General features: G+C 37.1%; 1 protein-coding gene across 7 annotated transcripts in view; it reads right to left on the bottom strand.

The window, feature by feature from the left end:
• Positions 1 to 14,455, bottom strand: part of ANKRD27 (ankyrin repeat domain 27) — a 45,332-nt gene that overhangs the window by 7,514 nt on the left and 23,363 nt on the right. For all 7 annotated transcript variants that reach the window (XR_006105168.1, XR_006105167.1, XM_042480864.1 and 4 more), the window contains 7 exons: positions 13,073 to 13,155; positions 12,272 to 12,387; positions 10,268 to 10,360; positions 9,189 to 9,386; positions 8,649 to 8,708; positions 8,403 to 8,534; positions 6,815 to 6,859 (listed from right to left, as the gene is read on the bottom strand). Coding sequence is in view for 5 of the 7 variants with exons in the window: in XM_042480864.1 (XP_042336798.1) it covers positions 6,815 to 6,859; positions 8,403 to 8,534; positions 8,649 to 8,708; positions 9,189 to 9,386; positions 10,268 to 10,360; positions 12,272 to 12,387; positions 13,073 to 13,155 (727 nt within the window). In the remaining 2 variants the exon portion in view is untranslated. The remainder of the gene's footprint in view (positions 1 to 6,814; positions 6,860 to 8,402; positions 8,535 to 8,648; positions 8,709 to 9,188; positions 9,387 to 10,267; positions 10,361 to 12,271; positions 12,388 to 13,072; positions 13,156 to 14,455) is intronic.

Raw genomic sequence — 14,455 nt, 5'->3', positions numbered from 1 at the left:
TTTTCAGAAGAGACAAGGTAATTGCTGAATTAAATGAGATGTACCAAAAGACCTAACAAGGCACACTCATGGCATCTCATTTCCTCCAAGTAAAATTGTAGGAAACTGAAAATTAGGGGAAAGAAAATGAAAACATTCTTGCTATCAGAACGAGTTTGTCTTGAAACTGTGAAGTAAATGAGAAATGACTTCCTGAGACTCTGATCCTCCTATTCTGAACAATGCCTCTAAGATCCATTTAGGCTGGATTCCTGAAGATTAAAAAACTAAAGCATATGCCCCAGAAGATGCCAACGTGATCCCTTCACTATCACCGTTTTTATTTTGTTAGCGCTTTGGGCGTTGGACTATGACTCTGAAAACCAGGGATCAAATCCCAGCTCAGCCATATTAACCCACTGGGTGATCTTGGGCAAGTCATACTCTCTCAGCCTCAAAAGATGGCTGAAGAAACCTCTTCTAAAGAAACTTGCCAAGAAAACCCCATGATAGGGTCACCTTAAATCGGAAACAACTTAAAACCCCAGTTGAAGTTGGTCTATGTCAAAGCCTGGAGGATATGGTTTCTCATCTTCTAGCCAACAAAGATAAATTTGTTACCTGGCGAGATGCTTTGTTTGCCATTGCTGTGAAAAAGATTAGAAAGAAACACCTAGCAGAGATAGCTATAAACTGTAAAGCTGACAATTACATTTAAACATGTTTACTTATTATTTAAATTATTTTAACCTTTTAACTTTAATTTTTTTTAATAGTTTTTGTAAACTGTTTTATGATTATAGGTGGGATGTATAATGTTTGAGGTTAGATGATTGATGCTTATATGTTTTGTTGTTATTTGGATATAGTCTGATGCAAAGGCCTTTGGCTAAAAGCAACATTTTTTTTAATCTCTGGGTTTAAAACCAAAAGGTAAGATACACAATGAATTCTAACAGTATGTAACTCCTAAATAGGCAGAGAAACAAGACTGATTTCTCCTTAAGTTTCTTATCCCCTCCTTTTCAACTCAACATGTATTACATATACTTGAACAACAGTAAGTATTCACTCCATGCAGGCTTCTCCAAATGGTTCACTGTAAAGTTTGAATTTGTGCCTTGACAATTTAATAATGCTATTGCCATCGTATCTGTTTCCAATGACAATGGATTAACAGGGGATTTTGGTCAAAAGGTTAAATGTGCTTTAAAATAGGTGCACATGTTAAGTAGCCCTTGAAGCCACTATAATCCCTTCTCATCAATTAATGCATGTCACTCTGTGTCTTCCTTATATTTCAGAGCAACAAGGAGTCCAAGAAAACCAGGATGCTAGAGAATGCTCCCTGGCTCTGCAGAATTTTTGACTCCTTGGAGTGCAAAACATCTCCTATTCTGATGTTTTTGGCCCACAAGTCACATCAGCCTCACCCAGTTTAACAAATGCTAGGGGATTGTAGGGACACATATCTTGGCAGCTGCTCAACCAAGCCATTCTTTTTGTGTCATTGTTGTTGATGCATGCCTTCAAGTCATTTCTGATGTACAACAACCCTAAGACAAACCTTCACAAGGTTTTCTTAGCAAGATTTGTTCAGAAAGGAGTTGCCTTTTTCTTCTCCTGAGGCTGAGGTCATGCAGTGGGGATTTGAACCCTGGATTCCCACAGTCTTAAACTAATACTCAAACCACTACCAACCCTCTCTGTGTGTCATACAGGCTTCATGTAGACATCATGTCAAATCATATTTTGTCCTTCTAATCATACACCAAAGCAGGTTTTACATTTACTCAGCACTTCTGTTTTTAGGTACAGTGGTCTCCAGAGGGGAGCAACAGCTTCTAACAGTGTTTTATCAATTTAGACACCTTTGTTTGGCAAACCCCATGGATTCCAATTTCAGTTTACTCTATGGTTTTGGATTCCAACTTGTCAGAGCAGTGGCTTAATATCTGAACAGAACCACGGTGTTGTGCAATCTTTTGTATTTTTTTAAAGGGAAAACTTCTATCCATCAAACATACAGCAGTATAATTTGCTTTACTGTTAACTGCCTTGTGCCAGAATTTTAAAGGCTTCTGATGAAAAGAATAAAATTGCTATGGCATTCTAAGTCATCATGGGAGACAGTAAATAATGCAAATTATAGGATGGGAACAGCCAAGTTGATATTTTTTTTTTTTAAATATAATATTTATTTCATTTTTTGAATATAATACAACCGATTAAATTATTACAGTTATACTTCTTTAGTTCATTTCCGTACATCCTCAATGTTTCTCCCTCTTTACTTCCGACAGTTTCAAAAACAAAACAAAACAAAACAAAACACCAAAGGACATTACAGTATACTTTTAACCACGGAGAAAGAGAGGAGATTTTATGCCTTTCCAGTCATGGTTCTTTTTATATATATTTACCCCTTCATCTGTTCCACACCACCTTATCCCTTTACTGTGTTATCTAATAAAGGTTCTTATTGAATCCGATCCACACCAACTTCAGTTGGGGCTATAGGGATTTTTTGTGTTTTTTTTCCCCTTCTTCCTTTACTTTCCTTTTTCCCTTTTCCCCTCCCTCTTTTTCCCCCCCCAAATACACAAATTCTAATCTTTTATTTATTTATTTTGCTCTTTGTTCCATTTTTCTGTTAATTTTCCCCATTTTTTTTCAAACTCTTGTTCTGTTCTTCCTGCGATATACATAGTCATTCTATCCATTTCCTTAAATTCATATACTTTATTTTTCCATTCTGCTATATTGGGTATAGTTTTCCCTTTCCAGTGCCTCGCAAATACCATGCGTGCTGCCGTAATCTGATAAAGTAATGTACTGGTCAGATTTTTATTTAATTTTGTGTTACATGTTTCTGTCATATTTAATAAAAATAGTTCAGGACTTAGGGGTATTATTATTTCGTTCACTTCCTGTATTTCCTTATGTATTTGCTTCCAGAAATTTTGTGTTTCCTTACATTTCCACCATACATGATACATTGTTCCCACTTTTTCTCTGCATTTCCAACAGTGTCCATCTACATTCTTTTTCATTTTTGCTAGTCTGGAGGGGGTTAGATACCACCTATAAAATATTTTAAAATAGTTTTCTTTTAAAGTATTTCCTTTTGTAAATTTTTGGGTTGTCCTCCATGAGTTCTGCCATGTATCTAGTGGTATGGTTTTTCCTAAATTTTCCATCCATTTTACCATTGTTTCTTTTACCGTTTCTTCCTTTTGATCAATTTCTAAAAGCCTATTGTAGATCTTCTTGATTGATCCTTTCTCTTTCCTCATTATAATTTTATCGAATTCTGTTTTTCCTGTCTCTATACCTTTGTTCTTTATATCCTTATTAGTTTCTATTTTTAACTGTTCGTATTGTAACCAGTTGATTTTTCCCCCCTCACGTACTAGAGCCTCTATATTTTTCAATTCCGTCTTCCCTTTTATATTAGTTATACAGTCTTCGTATTTTACCCATTTGTGGTTTTCCGGGAACTCTTCTTTATGAAAGGCTTCTTGTGTTGACGTCCACGATGGGAGTTTAGTGTAAAAAAAATCCTTATACTTTTTCCAGGTTTTAAGTATTACCTTCCTGGTGTTGTGGATGTTAAACCTTCTGTCTGTTTGCTCGTATAAAAGAAGTGCATGCCAACCTGTTTTCATATCAGTTGCCTCTAATTCTAATTGTTTTTTATTTTCTAGTGTTATCCACTCTTTAGCCCATAGGAGGGCGCAAGCATTAAAGTATAGTTCTAGATTAGGTAAACCTAGTCCTCCCATTTCTTTTTTCCCTTGCATCACTTTTGCTTTTATTCTGGATTTCCTCCCGCGCCATATAAATTTAGCTATATCTTTATCCCATTGTACAAAAGGTGCTTTATTCGTTATTATTGGGAGTGTCTGAAATAGAAATAACATTTTAGGTAACACGTTCATCTGGATTACCGCTATTCTTCCCAAAAGTGACAAAAATTTATTGGACCAATTATTCAATTCTGCTTTGATTTTACCCCACACAATCTCATAGTTATTTTTATACAGATCACTGTTGGAATTAGTAATTGTTATTCCCAGGTATTTAGTTTTGTCTATGATTTCAAATTCCGTTACTGTTTTTAATCTTATAATTTCTTTTGGGCTTATATTTTTGGTTATTATTCCACTTTTGCTTTTATTTGTTTTGATTCCTGCCTGATTTCCAAATTCTTCTAAGATTTCTTCCACTTTTTTAATACTTTTTACAGGGTCATCTAGAAAGATTACTAAATCGTCTGCGTATGCACGTAGGTAGTAATGATGATTTTTTGTTTTGGGTGGTCTGATCTTTCCTTCCTTTTTTATCTTACTAGTTAATATCTCTATTATCATGATAAATAATAGCGGAGAAAGAGGGCATCCCTGACGGGTCCCTTTGGTAATCGTACAGCTGTTTGTTTTTTCTCCATTAACGATTATTTGTGTTTCCTGACTTTTATATATTTTTTGTATCCCATTTAAAAATTTACCTTGTATTCCGATTTCCTCCATTAGGGTCATCATAAACTCCCAGTTTACGTTGTCGAATGCCTTCTCTAGGTCCATAAATATTAGTCCCAATTTTTTTTCCTTATATATGCTATAGTGTTCAATTATATTTAATAGTGTGCGGATATTGTTTCTTAGATGTCTCCCTGGGAGAAACCCCACTTGTTCTTCTGAAATCCATTCTCTTAGAAAAGTTTTAAGCCTTTCTGCCAGTATAGATGCGTAGATTTTATAATCGATATTTAATAGAGTGATCGGGCGATAATTTGCAATATTCTCGGGGTTTTTCCCTTCTTTAGGTATTAGTACCGTTATGGATTGTTTCCATGATTCCGGTATTTTTCCACTATCGACTTGTTTAATTGTTTTGTGCAGCCAAAGTGATAACTCAGATTTAAATGTTTTGTAGTAATTTGCTGTGTATCCATCTGGCCCCGGCGCCTTATTCTCTTTTAGTTTGTCAATTGCTGTTTCCACTTCGGATATTGAAATGGGTGCATTCAGATTTTCTAATTGTATTTTGGTTATTTTTGTGGGTTGGCATTTTCTAATATATTCTTGTTTCTTGCTTTTTCCGTTTCCCTCCCCTCTTACTTCCTTAAATAGGTTTTTATAATATTGCTCTGTTATCCTTATTAGATCTTTTTGTTGTGTATATGTTTTTCCATTCTCTGTTAATTTCAGAATTGTTTTCTCTGCTTTCTCTTTTTTTAACTTATTGGCCAACCATTTACCCACTTTGTTTGCGTTTTCGAAGTGATAATGTTTACATTCTTTTATATTTTTCATGACTTCTGTTGTTATTCTTTGTTCTAACTGTTTTCTAATTACCTGTACTTCTTCCCCTAATTCCTTTTTGCTTGGATTTATTATGTATTCTCTTTCTTTATTTTTAAGTTTATTTTTTAGTTCTTTTTCTTCTCTTTTTTCGTTATTTTTATGTCTTATTTCTTGCTGTATTAAGTGTCCCCTGATTACCGCTTTTGATGCGTCCCATATTATATCTGTTGATGTTTCCTTGTTGTTATTTTGCTCAAAATATATGTTGATTTCCTGTTTTATTTTTTCTGTTATTCTTTCGTCTGCTAATAGGTAATCATGTAACTTCCAGGAATATTCTTTTTTTTGTTCGCTTATTTGTATAGTAATTGGACTATGGTCAGCCAGCCAAGTTGATATTGATGCATAGAAAGTAAGATATTAAAAATCAAAACACACTCAATTGCTTTTCATTTCTGTAAGGCTTTTTCTGCATTTGTTGGCGGCATAAAGTCTGCCATAACATCTTGCTCAGATCTGATACTATTATTAAAAAACCATAAAGATACAGTGCCTGGCTTCCATCTCCAGATCACCTCCCATCAACATTTTTGCTCCTGGATATGAAGGTCTAAGTAGGACGCAGGTGTCACTGTATCAATAATGAAAGGCACAGCTATTTTAAAACATGGGTTTTCCTCATCCCCTCCTCCCTTTGGGTGGATTGCAGCATTTAATTTCAATCAACTATGGATGTTTAATTTCAATTAACTCTTGGCTTCAGAAATGAAAGACGGGTGTTAATGAGTGCTGGACACTCTTCCCCTCACTCAGCCTTGTCTTCTAGCAATGGAGAGAAGACCAAAGCATATCCTCTTTGGATTCCCAGCCTTGTGTGCGATATCAGCTTTCTCAGTCTGGTCTCCTCCAGATCCAATAGTGATCATAGGTGGGGATGATGAAAATTGTGATCAGGAGGACACCAGGTTGAGAAAGGCTCAGCTGTATCATGTACTACAACAGTTACAATTTGCTGAACTGGGGGAGTGGGGACGGACATTTCCAGATGTTATAACTCCCATCAGCGTGGCAAATGAAAGGGGATAATGGGACCTATAGCCTAAAACTTCCCCACTCCTGCTTTAAAGATTCAGCTACATTGCCACCATCAAGGTGAGGTGTTTATAAGGTGAAATGCGACTTTATAAGACTGCAGCTTCCAGAATCCCCAGTCAGCATGGATACCAGCATGTTTGGGGATTTTGGAGGTTGTCGGCATTTCTGTGCACCTCCTGCCCAAGACAATAGGCAGCTGAAGCACAGGGATGCAATCCAGCCTGGACCCACAGGAGGAGAAAAAGAAGAATCTTGGGCACTTCTATTAAGAAATTAATAAGCATTGCTACTTGATTGCCTTTAAAATTGTACATTATTGTGCTTTAAAACTGTATACTAACATTGTACACTCTATAAAGTTATCAACACATATGACTGCAAACACCATCAACAAAAGTTCAAAGAAATAACACAGGTTACAAAAACCTTACCATTTCCAAGTCTCCATCAGCAACTGCTCTTAAAAGTTTGTCTACCTATAAAATAAATAAAACCAGAAAGAAATTGAATTTCAGTCTCATAGTTTGTTGTTAACCACCTTCGAGTTGATCCCAACTCATGGTGACCCTGTGGATGAGACGTCTCCAAGACTCCTCCACTGCTCTGCTTACATCCTGCAAATTCATGCCCTTGATCTCCCTAATAGTCTATCCATCTGGCATGTGGCCTTCCTCTCTTTCTTTCTCTTTACTGGACATGGTGGTGGTGATGACAACTCTGGCTTAACTCTATTAAAGATGTAATTACTGTATTTGCTAATTTTCTTCCTGAAAGAAGCAATGAGTAATTTTAGCAATTTTCTTTCTCCTGTGAGAAAGTCTTTGAAAACTATGCTGTTCTTGAAGCCCATTCACAATTTGAGACTTATTTTGTACAAAATTTGTGTTTGGTTGATTTGGACAGAAAACAGCACTTTCTGCTCAGGAAACAGAGTAGAAAATGCTGTTTTCTCCATAAATCAACCATGTGCAAATTTTACACAGAATTAAGTCCCCAACTGCTAAGATCCTCATCAGTCTAGGATTGTTCTCATCAGGCTTTCTTAACATTAAAAAAATATGTTTTTTTATCACGTTTTGAATATTTTGGCATATTCTTTCTACCCCTAAATTCAATACAGTGAACGTGCAACAAAATGTTGTCTTATTCAATAAGAAAGAACTGCAACAAATTACAGGGAAATGGCACTGAAGTAAAGTTGGATTAAAGAATGAGGCCATGGGCTTCAGAAGCTGAAAGGCCTAAGCTGTTGGTAATCTTTTTTCCCTTACTTGAACTACATGCAGGGGCATAGGTTGGTCCCTTTAAGGAAAAGCAAAACAAAAGAAGTGGCTCTCAATCTGCAACTCAACAAGTGTTCACACTCTACACTTCATATTTCTACAACAGCAGCTTACAGCCATATCCACACATAAAACAAACACCCCTAAATTCCTGAATGACAGAAAGAACTTTTAGGAAGGAAAAGCAGCTTTGCAGGAAGGCTTGAAAATCCCCTGCCTGCATCAGGGACCTTGTAAATAAAAAAAGGAATTATTCCAAACCATGCATGACATATTCAATGTCATATTGTTTTAGAACAAACAGGGTAATCCTATGGGGCAGGAGAAGCTGTTTCTACTAAGGAATAATAGATTTGTTTTTTGTCCAGGATTTGTTTTTAAACCCTTTAACTTTCCCCTCCCAGTGATTCCAAAGGGAACAAGTTAGCTTTCTCCTCCAGTGTCAGAGTACAGATAGTGAACTTTTCTATATCTCCAACAAGGAAGTCTGCAGCCACCTTCTGAAAGGAGCAAATGGTCTCTCTAGTTTGTGAATCTTCCTTATTAATAATCTTGGTTATCTTGACCATGTTCTGATGTTCCTTGACCACATGTGTCTTAGTATTCACCTGTGAAATGTTGGAAGGTATGATTTTACTGGATGGGTGCTTTGCTATTATGAGGGATAAAACAGGAATTGCTTTGACACTCTGGATCTCCGCCGCACTGCCAGTGCCGCAATGCTTCATCAGCTTACCTCTTTATAAATAGCTTTTGTTTCTTCTTGTCTCACTGCTGTTGCTGCTGACGCTATTGGAGAAGATAAACTGGTGACAGATGATACTTGGCTGATGGTGTCTTCACCACACTGAGAAGATCTAGCTAGGGGCTGACAGAACCAGCAAAGAAAACAAAAGGAGGCGGCATCAACATACTCTTAGTGCTTGGGCAGGTAAATATCTTTACACTAAGGAAAGGTTTGCAACAAGCACACTTGGTTTACCTGAGAAACACTCTTCCCTCTTTCAAATGTGAGATATTTCAGCTCCATTAAAGATAAAATCTTCAGGGGGAAAGATAAAATATTAATGAACAAACAGTTTTAAGTTGCTGATTGGAAGACAAAAATGACCTTAGCAAAGAGGAGATGAGATATAAAAGTAAATCAGAGAGCACCTCTGATTTATAATATTGATCTTGTTTTCTATACATTTCAGAAGCAGAATCATGGCCTTCCTCTACTCAAGGCAAATGGAAATTATTTTTAAGAGGCCCTGGTTCTTTATCTTCTTATTAATTTTAAGCTGCTTTAAAAAAAAAATCTCAAGAGAATTTATATTTTAAAAACCTCCAAAGAACAGATAAAGAACTGAATGCACATCGCTGGGACATCTCAGAAACAAAATAATGACCTTCATTTGTCAAAACAAAGGGAATTTTGTTACAAGGCCCTAGCCATTTTCCTCTTTGCAATTAAGCATTTAAAAATCACAGAGGAAATTGATTTTTAAAAAGCTTCCAGAGAACAGTTAACAAAAGGTACCGTAGAATTTAATGCACATTGTGATGGAGTCTCTTTCATCCGGTTTTGAATATCTGGGTTGGCTCCATTTTGCAGCAGCACTTCTATGATCCCTTGGTAACCCCAGCGGGCAGCTATATGTAGAGGGGTGTCTCCTTTTTCATTTCCAATGTCTAATTTACAAGAATGGATGTCATAATACACTAAAGCCTTGACACACTGGAAAGTTAAAACAAAACAAGGAAGAGGATGAAAACATCATTCCACCAGGCAATGGAATTAGAAACATGTAAAACTAGTTTCTACCTAGTAAGACAATTTATCCTGTTGACATAAGAAGAACCATGATGGATAAGACCAAAGATCTATCTAGCCCAGCATCTGGTTCACACAGTGACCAATCAATTGAACAGGTAACGTGCACAATATAGGACACAAGAGCAAGAGTACTGTCCCATTCCCATTCCACAGCACTTGATACACTGCGGCATTCTCTGATTCTAGAGGTAATGTATATCCATCATGATTTGCAACCACCAATTGCCCAGTTCTTCATGATTCCCCCCATTTAACATGTCCAAGTTGGCACCAATCATTACTTGTTGTAGCGATAGTCTAATCCAATGTGAACAAGTATCATGGTTAACTTGGAATCTCTCTGTCCTATTTTAAAACTCAAATAACTACACCATGCTGGGAACCCTGGTGACACAGTGGTTAAAAACCTGTACTGCAGCCACTCACAAACCACAAGGTTGTGAGTTCAATACCAGCCAAGGCCTCTGGGTCAACTCAGCCTGGTAACCTTCCATGGGTCCTAAAATGAGTACCCAGCTTGTTGTGGGCAATTAGCTTACACTTTGTAAACCACTTAGTGCATCAGTAAGCAGTACAGAAATGTACCTGCTATTGTATGCTGGTGCAATATTTTTCTCTAGATAGGACTACAGCAATGAGCCCAAGTTCTAGCCTTCAAGGATGCAAAGATAGCTCTGAAAATGTGATGCCAATTTTCCCCCCAACCCACCGTTTCAATGAAAGCTGAGATTCTACACTATACACATGATAGGTACTAATTAAATTTGCTACAAATTACTTACATCCTCGTGTCCATAAGTGCAAGCTAAGTGCAGTGCTGTGTTGCCATTATTGTCTTGTACTTCATTCTTTGCCTTATAATGCAGCAAGAGGAGCTGAAAGGGGAAAAGCCAGCAAATGTATTTATAAGAAGAGGAGGGAGGAATAAGATGATACTTTGGCACACCGAGCTTGGAAATGTTACTTTTTCAATAGAGTTTCAAAATAACCAAAAGTTAGAGGAAAGGAAGTTATTTTAATTTGATGTGGTTGTGAATGTGAAGTTTTGTTATGTGCTTAGATGGATATATGTTGGTAACTATGTCAGTTGTGTTTTGCTATTATGTCTGTGTATAAAAAAAGGGGGGAAATGTTACTTTCTCTAACAGTAATTTCCAGATACCTCCAGATACCTGGATCTAAGATTCTGGGGGTTGTTATCTAAAACAGTAACTTTTCCAAGGTCTCTTTCAGTGGCTCAGCTAAGTGCCCAAACAAAATGAAATCACTAATGCACTTCTTTTTTTGAAAGCTGCTAAGAAATAATAACACTCTTTCATTTTTATTTTTATTTTATTTTTTGCTACTGCTTGGACTGCATTTCTAAACCATTTAAAAGCCTCTTGTCATGCACTATTTAAAACCTATTCAGAGTTATGGCCAAGCTATATAGATGCTGTCTCCCATTAGAAGCTGCAGAGGCAGGCTCAAGGTACATGTCATGCATGGAGTCAATTTGATGGAGGACTTCCTCACTCTTGAAGGTCACAGTGGCTATCATTCAAAGAGTTTCTTTCAATAATGACATTAAGGATTCAAAAGGAACATCTCAAACATTCCAGTTACGTACTTCCCAGATTTTACCCCCATGATACATCACATAGTACACAAGATGGATTTTATATGCTCGTGTTTTTCCGTGCATGTTTTTATCCCTACCTTTCTTTCAAAGTGTTTGGCATTATAGTTATCTCATAGCAATCCAGCCAGAAAAGATGAACTAGGGTGCAAAACACCCTGCAGAAATAATCCAGTTGGAGACCACTTTAACTACCCTGGCTCAGTGCTAGGGAATCCCAGGAATTGTAGTTTAAGACAGGTAGCTGAGGATAAAATAAATGAAATGGAAGCCCTGCTGGTGACATGACAGCAGCCCAAAGATGCCAGGTGCTGACTTCACCCCTTATATCTCATATGAGGTAAGAAGTGTTAAACTGGAAGCCCACACCAGGGATTGAGAACCTTTGGGTCTCTAGATCTAGGGGACGTGAGATGGAATTTCAGGGGTGCAACAAAGATACTTATGTTAATCTGGATTCAGTATTCTCTTGTCAATCAAGACAAAATCTAGAGGTCACCTGAATCCATAGACAGTCAAGGAAGAAAGTTCCATGTTTTGACAAAATCATAAATGAGAACTAGGAGCAAAGAAATCATTCAATTTTATGTGCATAACTGGGATTGATTTACTATTTACATTTTTTCTGAATACATTAGAGTCTAATTGCTCGATTTAGATTTGAATTCCATGCACTGAGTTAAAAGCTTATTTTCTGAATTTCAGTTTGTTCACTTACAGTATGTAGTTAAAAAATTAGAAATTAGACTTCTTCACCTTCAAATGTGGTATTATTTTTGCAGAGGGTGCAAACATTCATCATATATTTCCTAGGGTTTTGGGGCATAGAAAGGTTTGGGAACTACTGCTCTAGATGTTCTGGACATCAGTGCCTAGAAGTCCCACTAGCTGACTCAATCGTAAGGGATTGTGAAGACTGTACTCCAAAACATTTGGACCTAATATTAAGCAAAAAAATTAGCAAAATCCCCAATTTTCCTGTCCACAGAAGCAACTGAAGAAGTTTTGTTTTGTTTCGGGTTTTTGTTTTGTTTTGTTTTGTTTTGCTTTCAACAAACAAGCAGTACTAGACTAAAAAGTACATTAAGTGTTTCTGAGTGATAGCTGGGGTGATGATGATTTTAAATGAGATTTCAGTAAAACCTTTCATTCACCCTTTGATGCTTACAGTAACATTCTGATATCCTTTCTGACAGGCCAAGTGAAGTGGTGTTGACCCATGGTAATCCGTGGCATTGACAACGGCTCCTTTGGAGACTAACAAATCTATTAGCGAGGCTTGCCCTGTGAGGGGAAAAAGGCTTGTTACAATCAAAATATCATCTGTTTCATAGTGAGCAAAGGAAGTTTCATTTTTTGAGTCAAGCAGTGAGGTTAACTATCTTTTCCTTTCCCTTGCTTGTACAAAACATATGGTAGCTCTCCTAGCATTTGTTCAAGTGTGAAATGTTGTTCCTCAACTGCCAGCAGGGATTGACAGCAGGTTACTCTAGGTTTGGGTTCAGCAAAGGACTTTCTAACAGTAATAAATGAAACAGACCTCTCTCTGAAGGAAACCTGGTAAGAAAGGAATGCACACGCAAATTATAGGGACCCATAAGAGTGTTCTGGGTAAAGGAATTGTAATTAAGCAGCTTCCCAAATAATAAATTTCCATGTCAGTTCTCACATCACTGACCTACATTCATGGTGGAGCTAAACTCCTGATGCAGCAGAAAGGATTAAAGCAGATATTCAGGGCAGAATATCTCAGAGTTTCAAGGCATCCCAAAGGCTAGGCATTCCAACCCCCTGCTAAGCTGAAAGATCATCTCAAATAGTCAAAACAATACAGTTGCTACTGCAAATGAGCTGTTTCAAACATACTCTAGAATCCTATGCAACACCAGTAAATACACCAGTGTCTGCTGAAAGTAGAAAGCTAGAATACTACTGGAATATTCCAAGTACATAATATTGCAATGCTCACCACATATTGCGGCTACATGAAGTGGAGTGTATCCTCGGTCATCTCTACAAAATGGGGTAACAATGGAAGGATCATTCAGTTTCCTAAATATAAAATTAAAAAAATTAATTGGCAAAATATTGTATATTTCACAAAATTGCTTTCCTTCCCTCAGACACCAAGAAAGATGGATATATCTATACTACAGTACTTTAATATGGTGGCTACAGTCGGCCCTCCATACCCACAGAATTTTTTATCCATGGATTCAAGCATCCATGAATTGAAAATATTGCAAAAAATATAAATTCCAAAAAGCAAACCCTGATTTTGCCATTTTATATAAGGGACACCATTTTACTATGCCACTGTATTTGATGAGACTTGAGCATCCATGGATTTTGATATCCATGAGGGTCGTGGAACCAAACCCCAGTGGACAACAAGGGCCTACTGTACTGTCTTTCCTAAGGTCTGATCTCATTACCAAATGTTCTTTCAGATTCAGTATTCTCATCTGAAATACTGGAATAATAACATGAATTTACCTTACAGAGCTGTTGCAAGATGATTAAAATAATGTACGTGGTACACAGTGGGTAATCTATGGCCTCCATTGTATGCAGGATGCCACTTTAATTTAATGGAGTTATGCCCAAACACATTACTTACCCAACTGTTGTCCTTGCCAACTCTGTCTATAATCCCAGACATATTAGCCCACTGTGAGGTAGGGATGGGGGTGTGATCTTCCAGATGTTGTTGAATTCCAATTCACATCAGCCCTAGCTAGTCTGGCCAATGGTGAGGCATCATCAGAATAGTAGTTCATAAACATTTGGAGGGCCAAAGGCATCCTACCCCTCTGTAGCGAGGGGGATAATATTGAGGATCCTGTCTTAACTAAGGTTATGGGACCAGAACAGATGGTTTTCTCATACATTCCAGGTATGAGCCACTGTATCTCTTTTACATGGCTCTGATATATTCCTTGAATTCACTCCCTTCACACATTAGAAACAAAAAATGGGGCCGCTTACACAGAGCTGTGTCATATAATTCATTCTTTCCCCCTTGACAACAACCCAACTGCATGCATATTTACTCAGAAGTAAACCACACAAAGTTCACTTGGGTTTACTCCCAATCTGCATTCTGCAATTTTGTTCTATTAATTCAGTATTGATTTGATAATTGTCAACCCACACGCAGTTTCATTTTTTCCAGAGATTTCAAACATCTGTCCTTGTAACTAGTTTGCAGTTTAAAACAACAACAAAAAGACAGTCTATGGTAACAAGGCTATATTTCTCTCCCCAAAATTATCCATGACTGTTTCAAACTCTCCCACATCCAGTTTCTGAGATTATTCAGATATAAAAGTAAACATACAATCATGATTTG

Source organism: Sceloporus undulatus, chromosome 8, assembly GCF_019175285.1.
Source record: "Sceloporus undulatus isolate JIND9_A2432 ecotype Alabama chromosome 8, SceUnd_v1.1, whole genome shotgun sequence".
NCBI lineage: Eukaryota > Metazoa > Chordata > Lepidosauria > Squamata > Phrynosomatidae > Sceloporus > Sceloporus undulatus.
The sequence above is the reverse complement of the archived record's forward strand: the minus strand, read 5'-3'. Positions and strand labels throughout refer to the sequence as shown.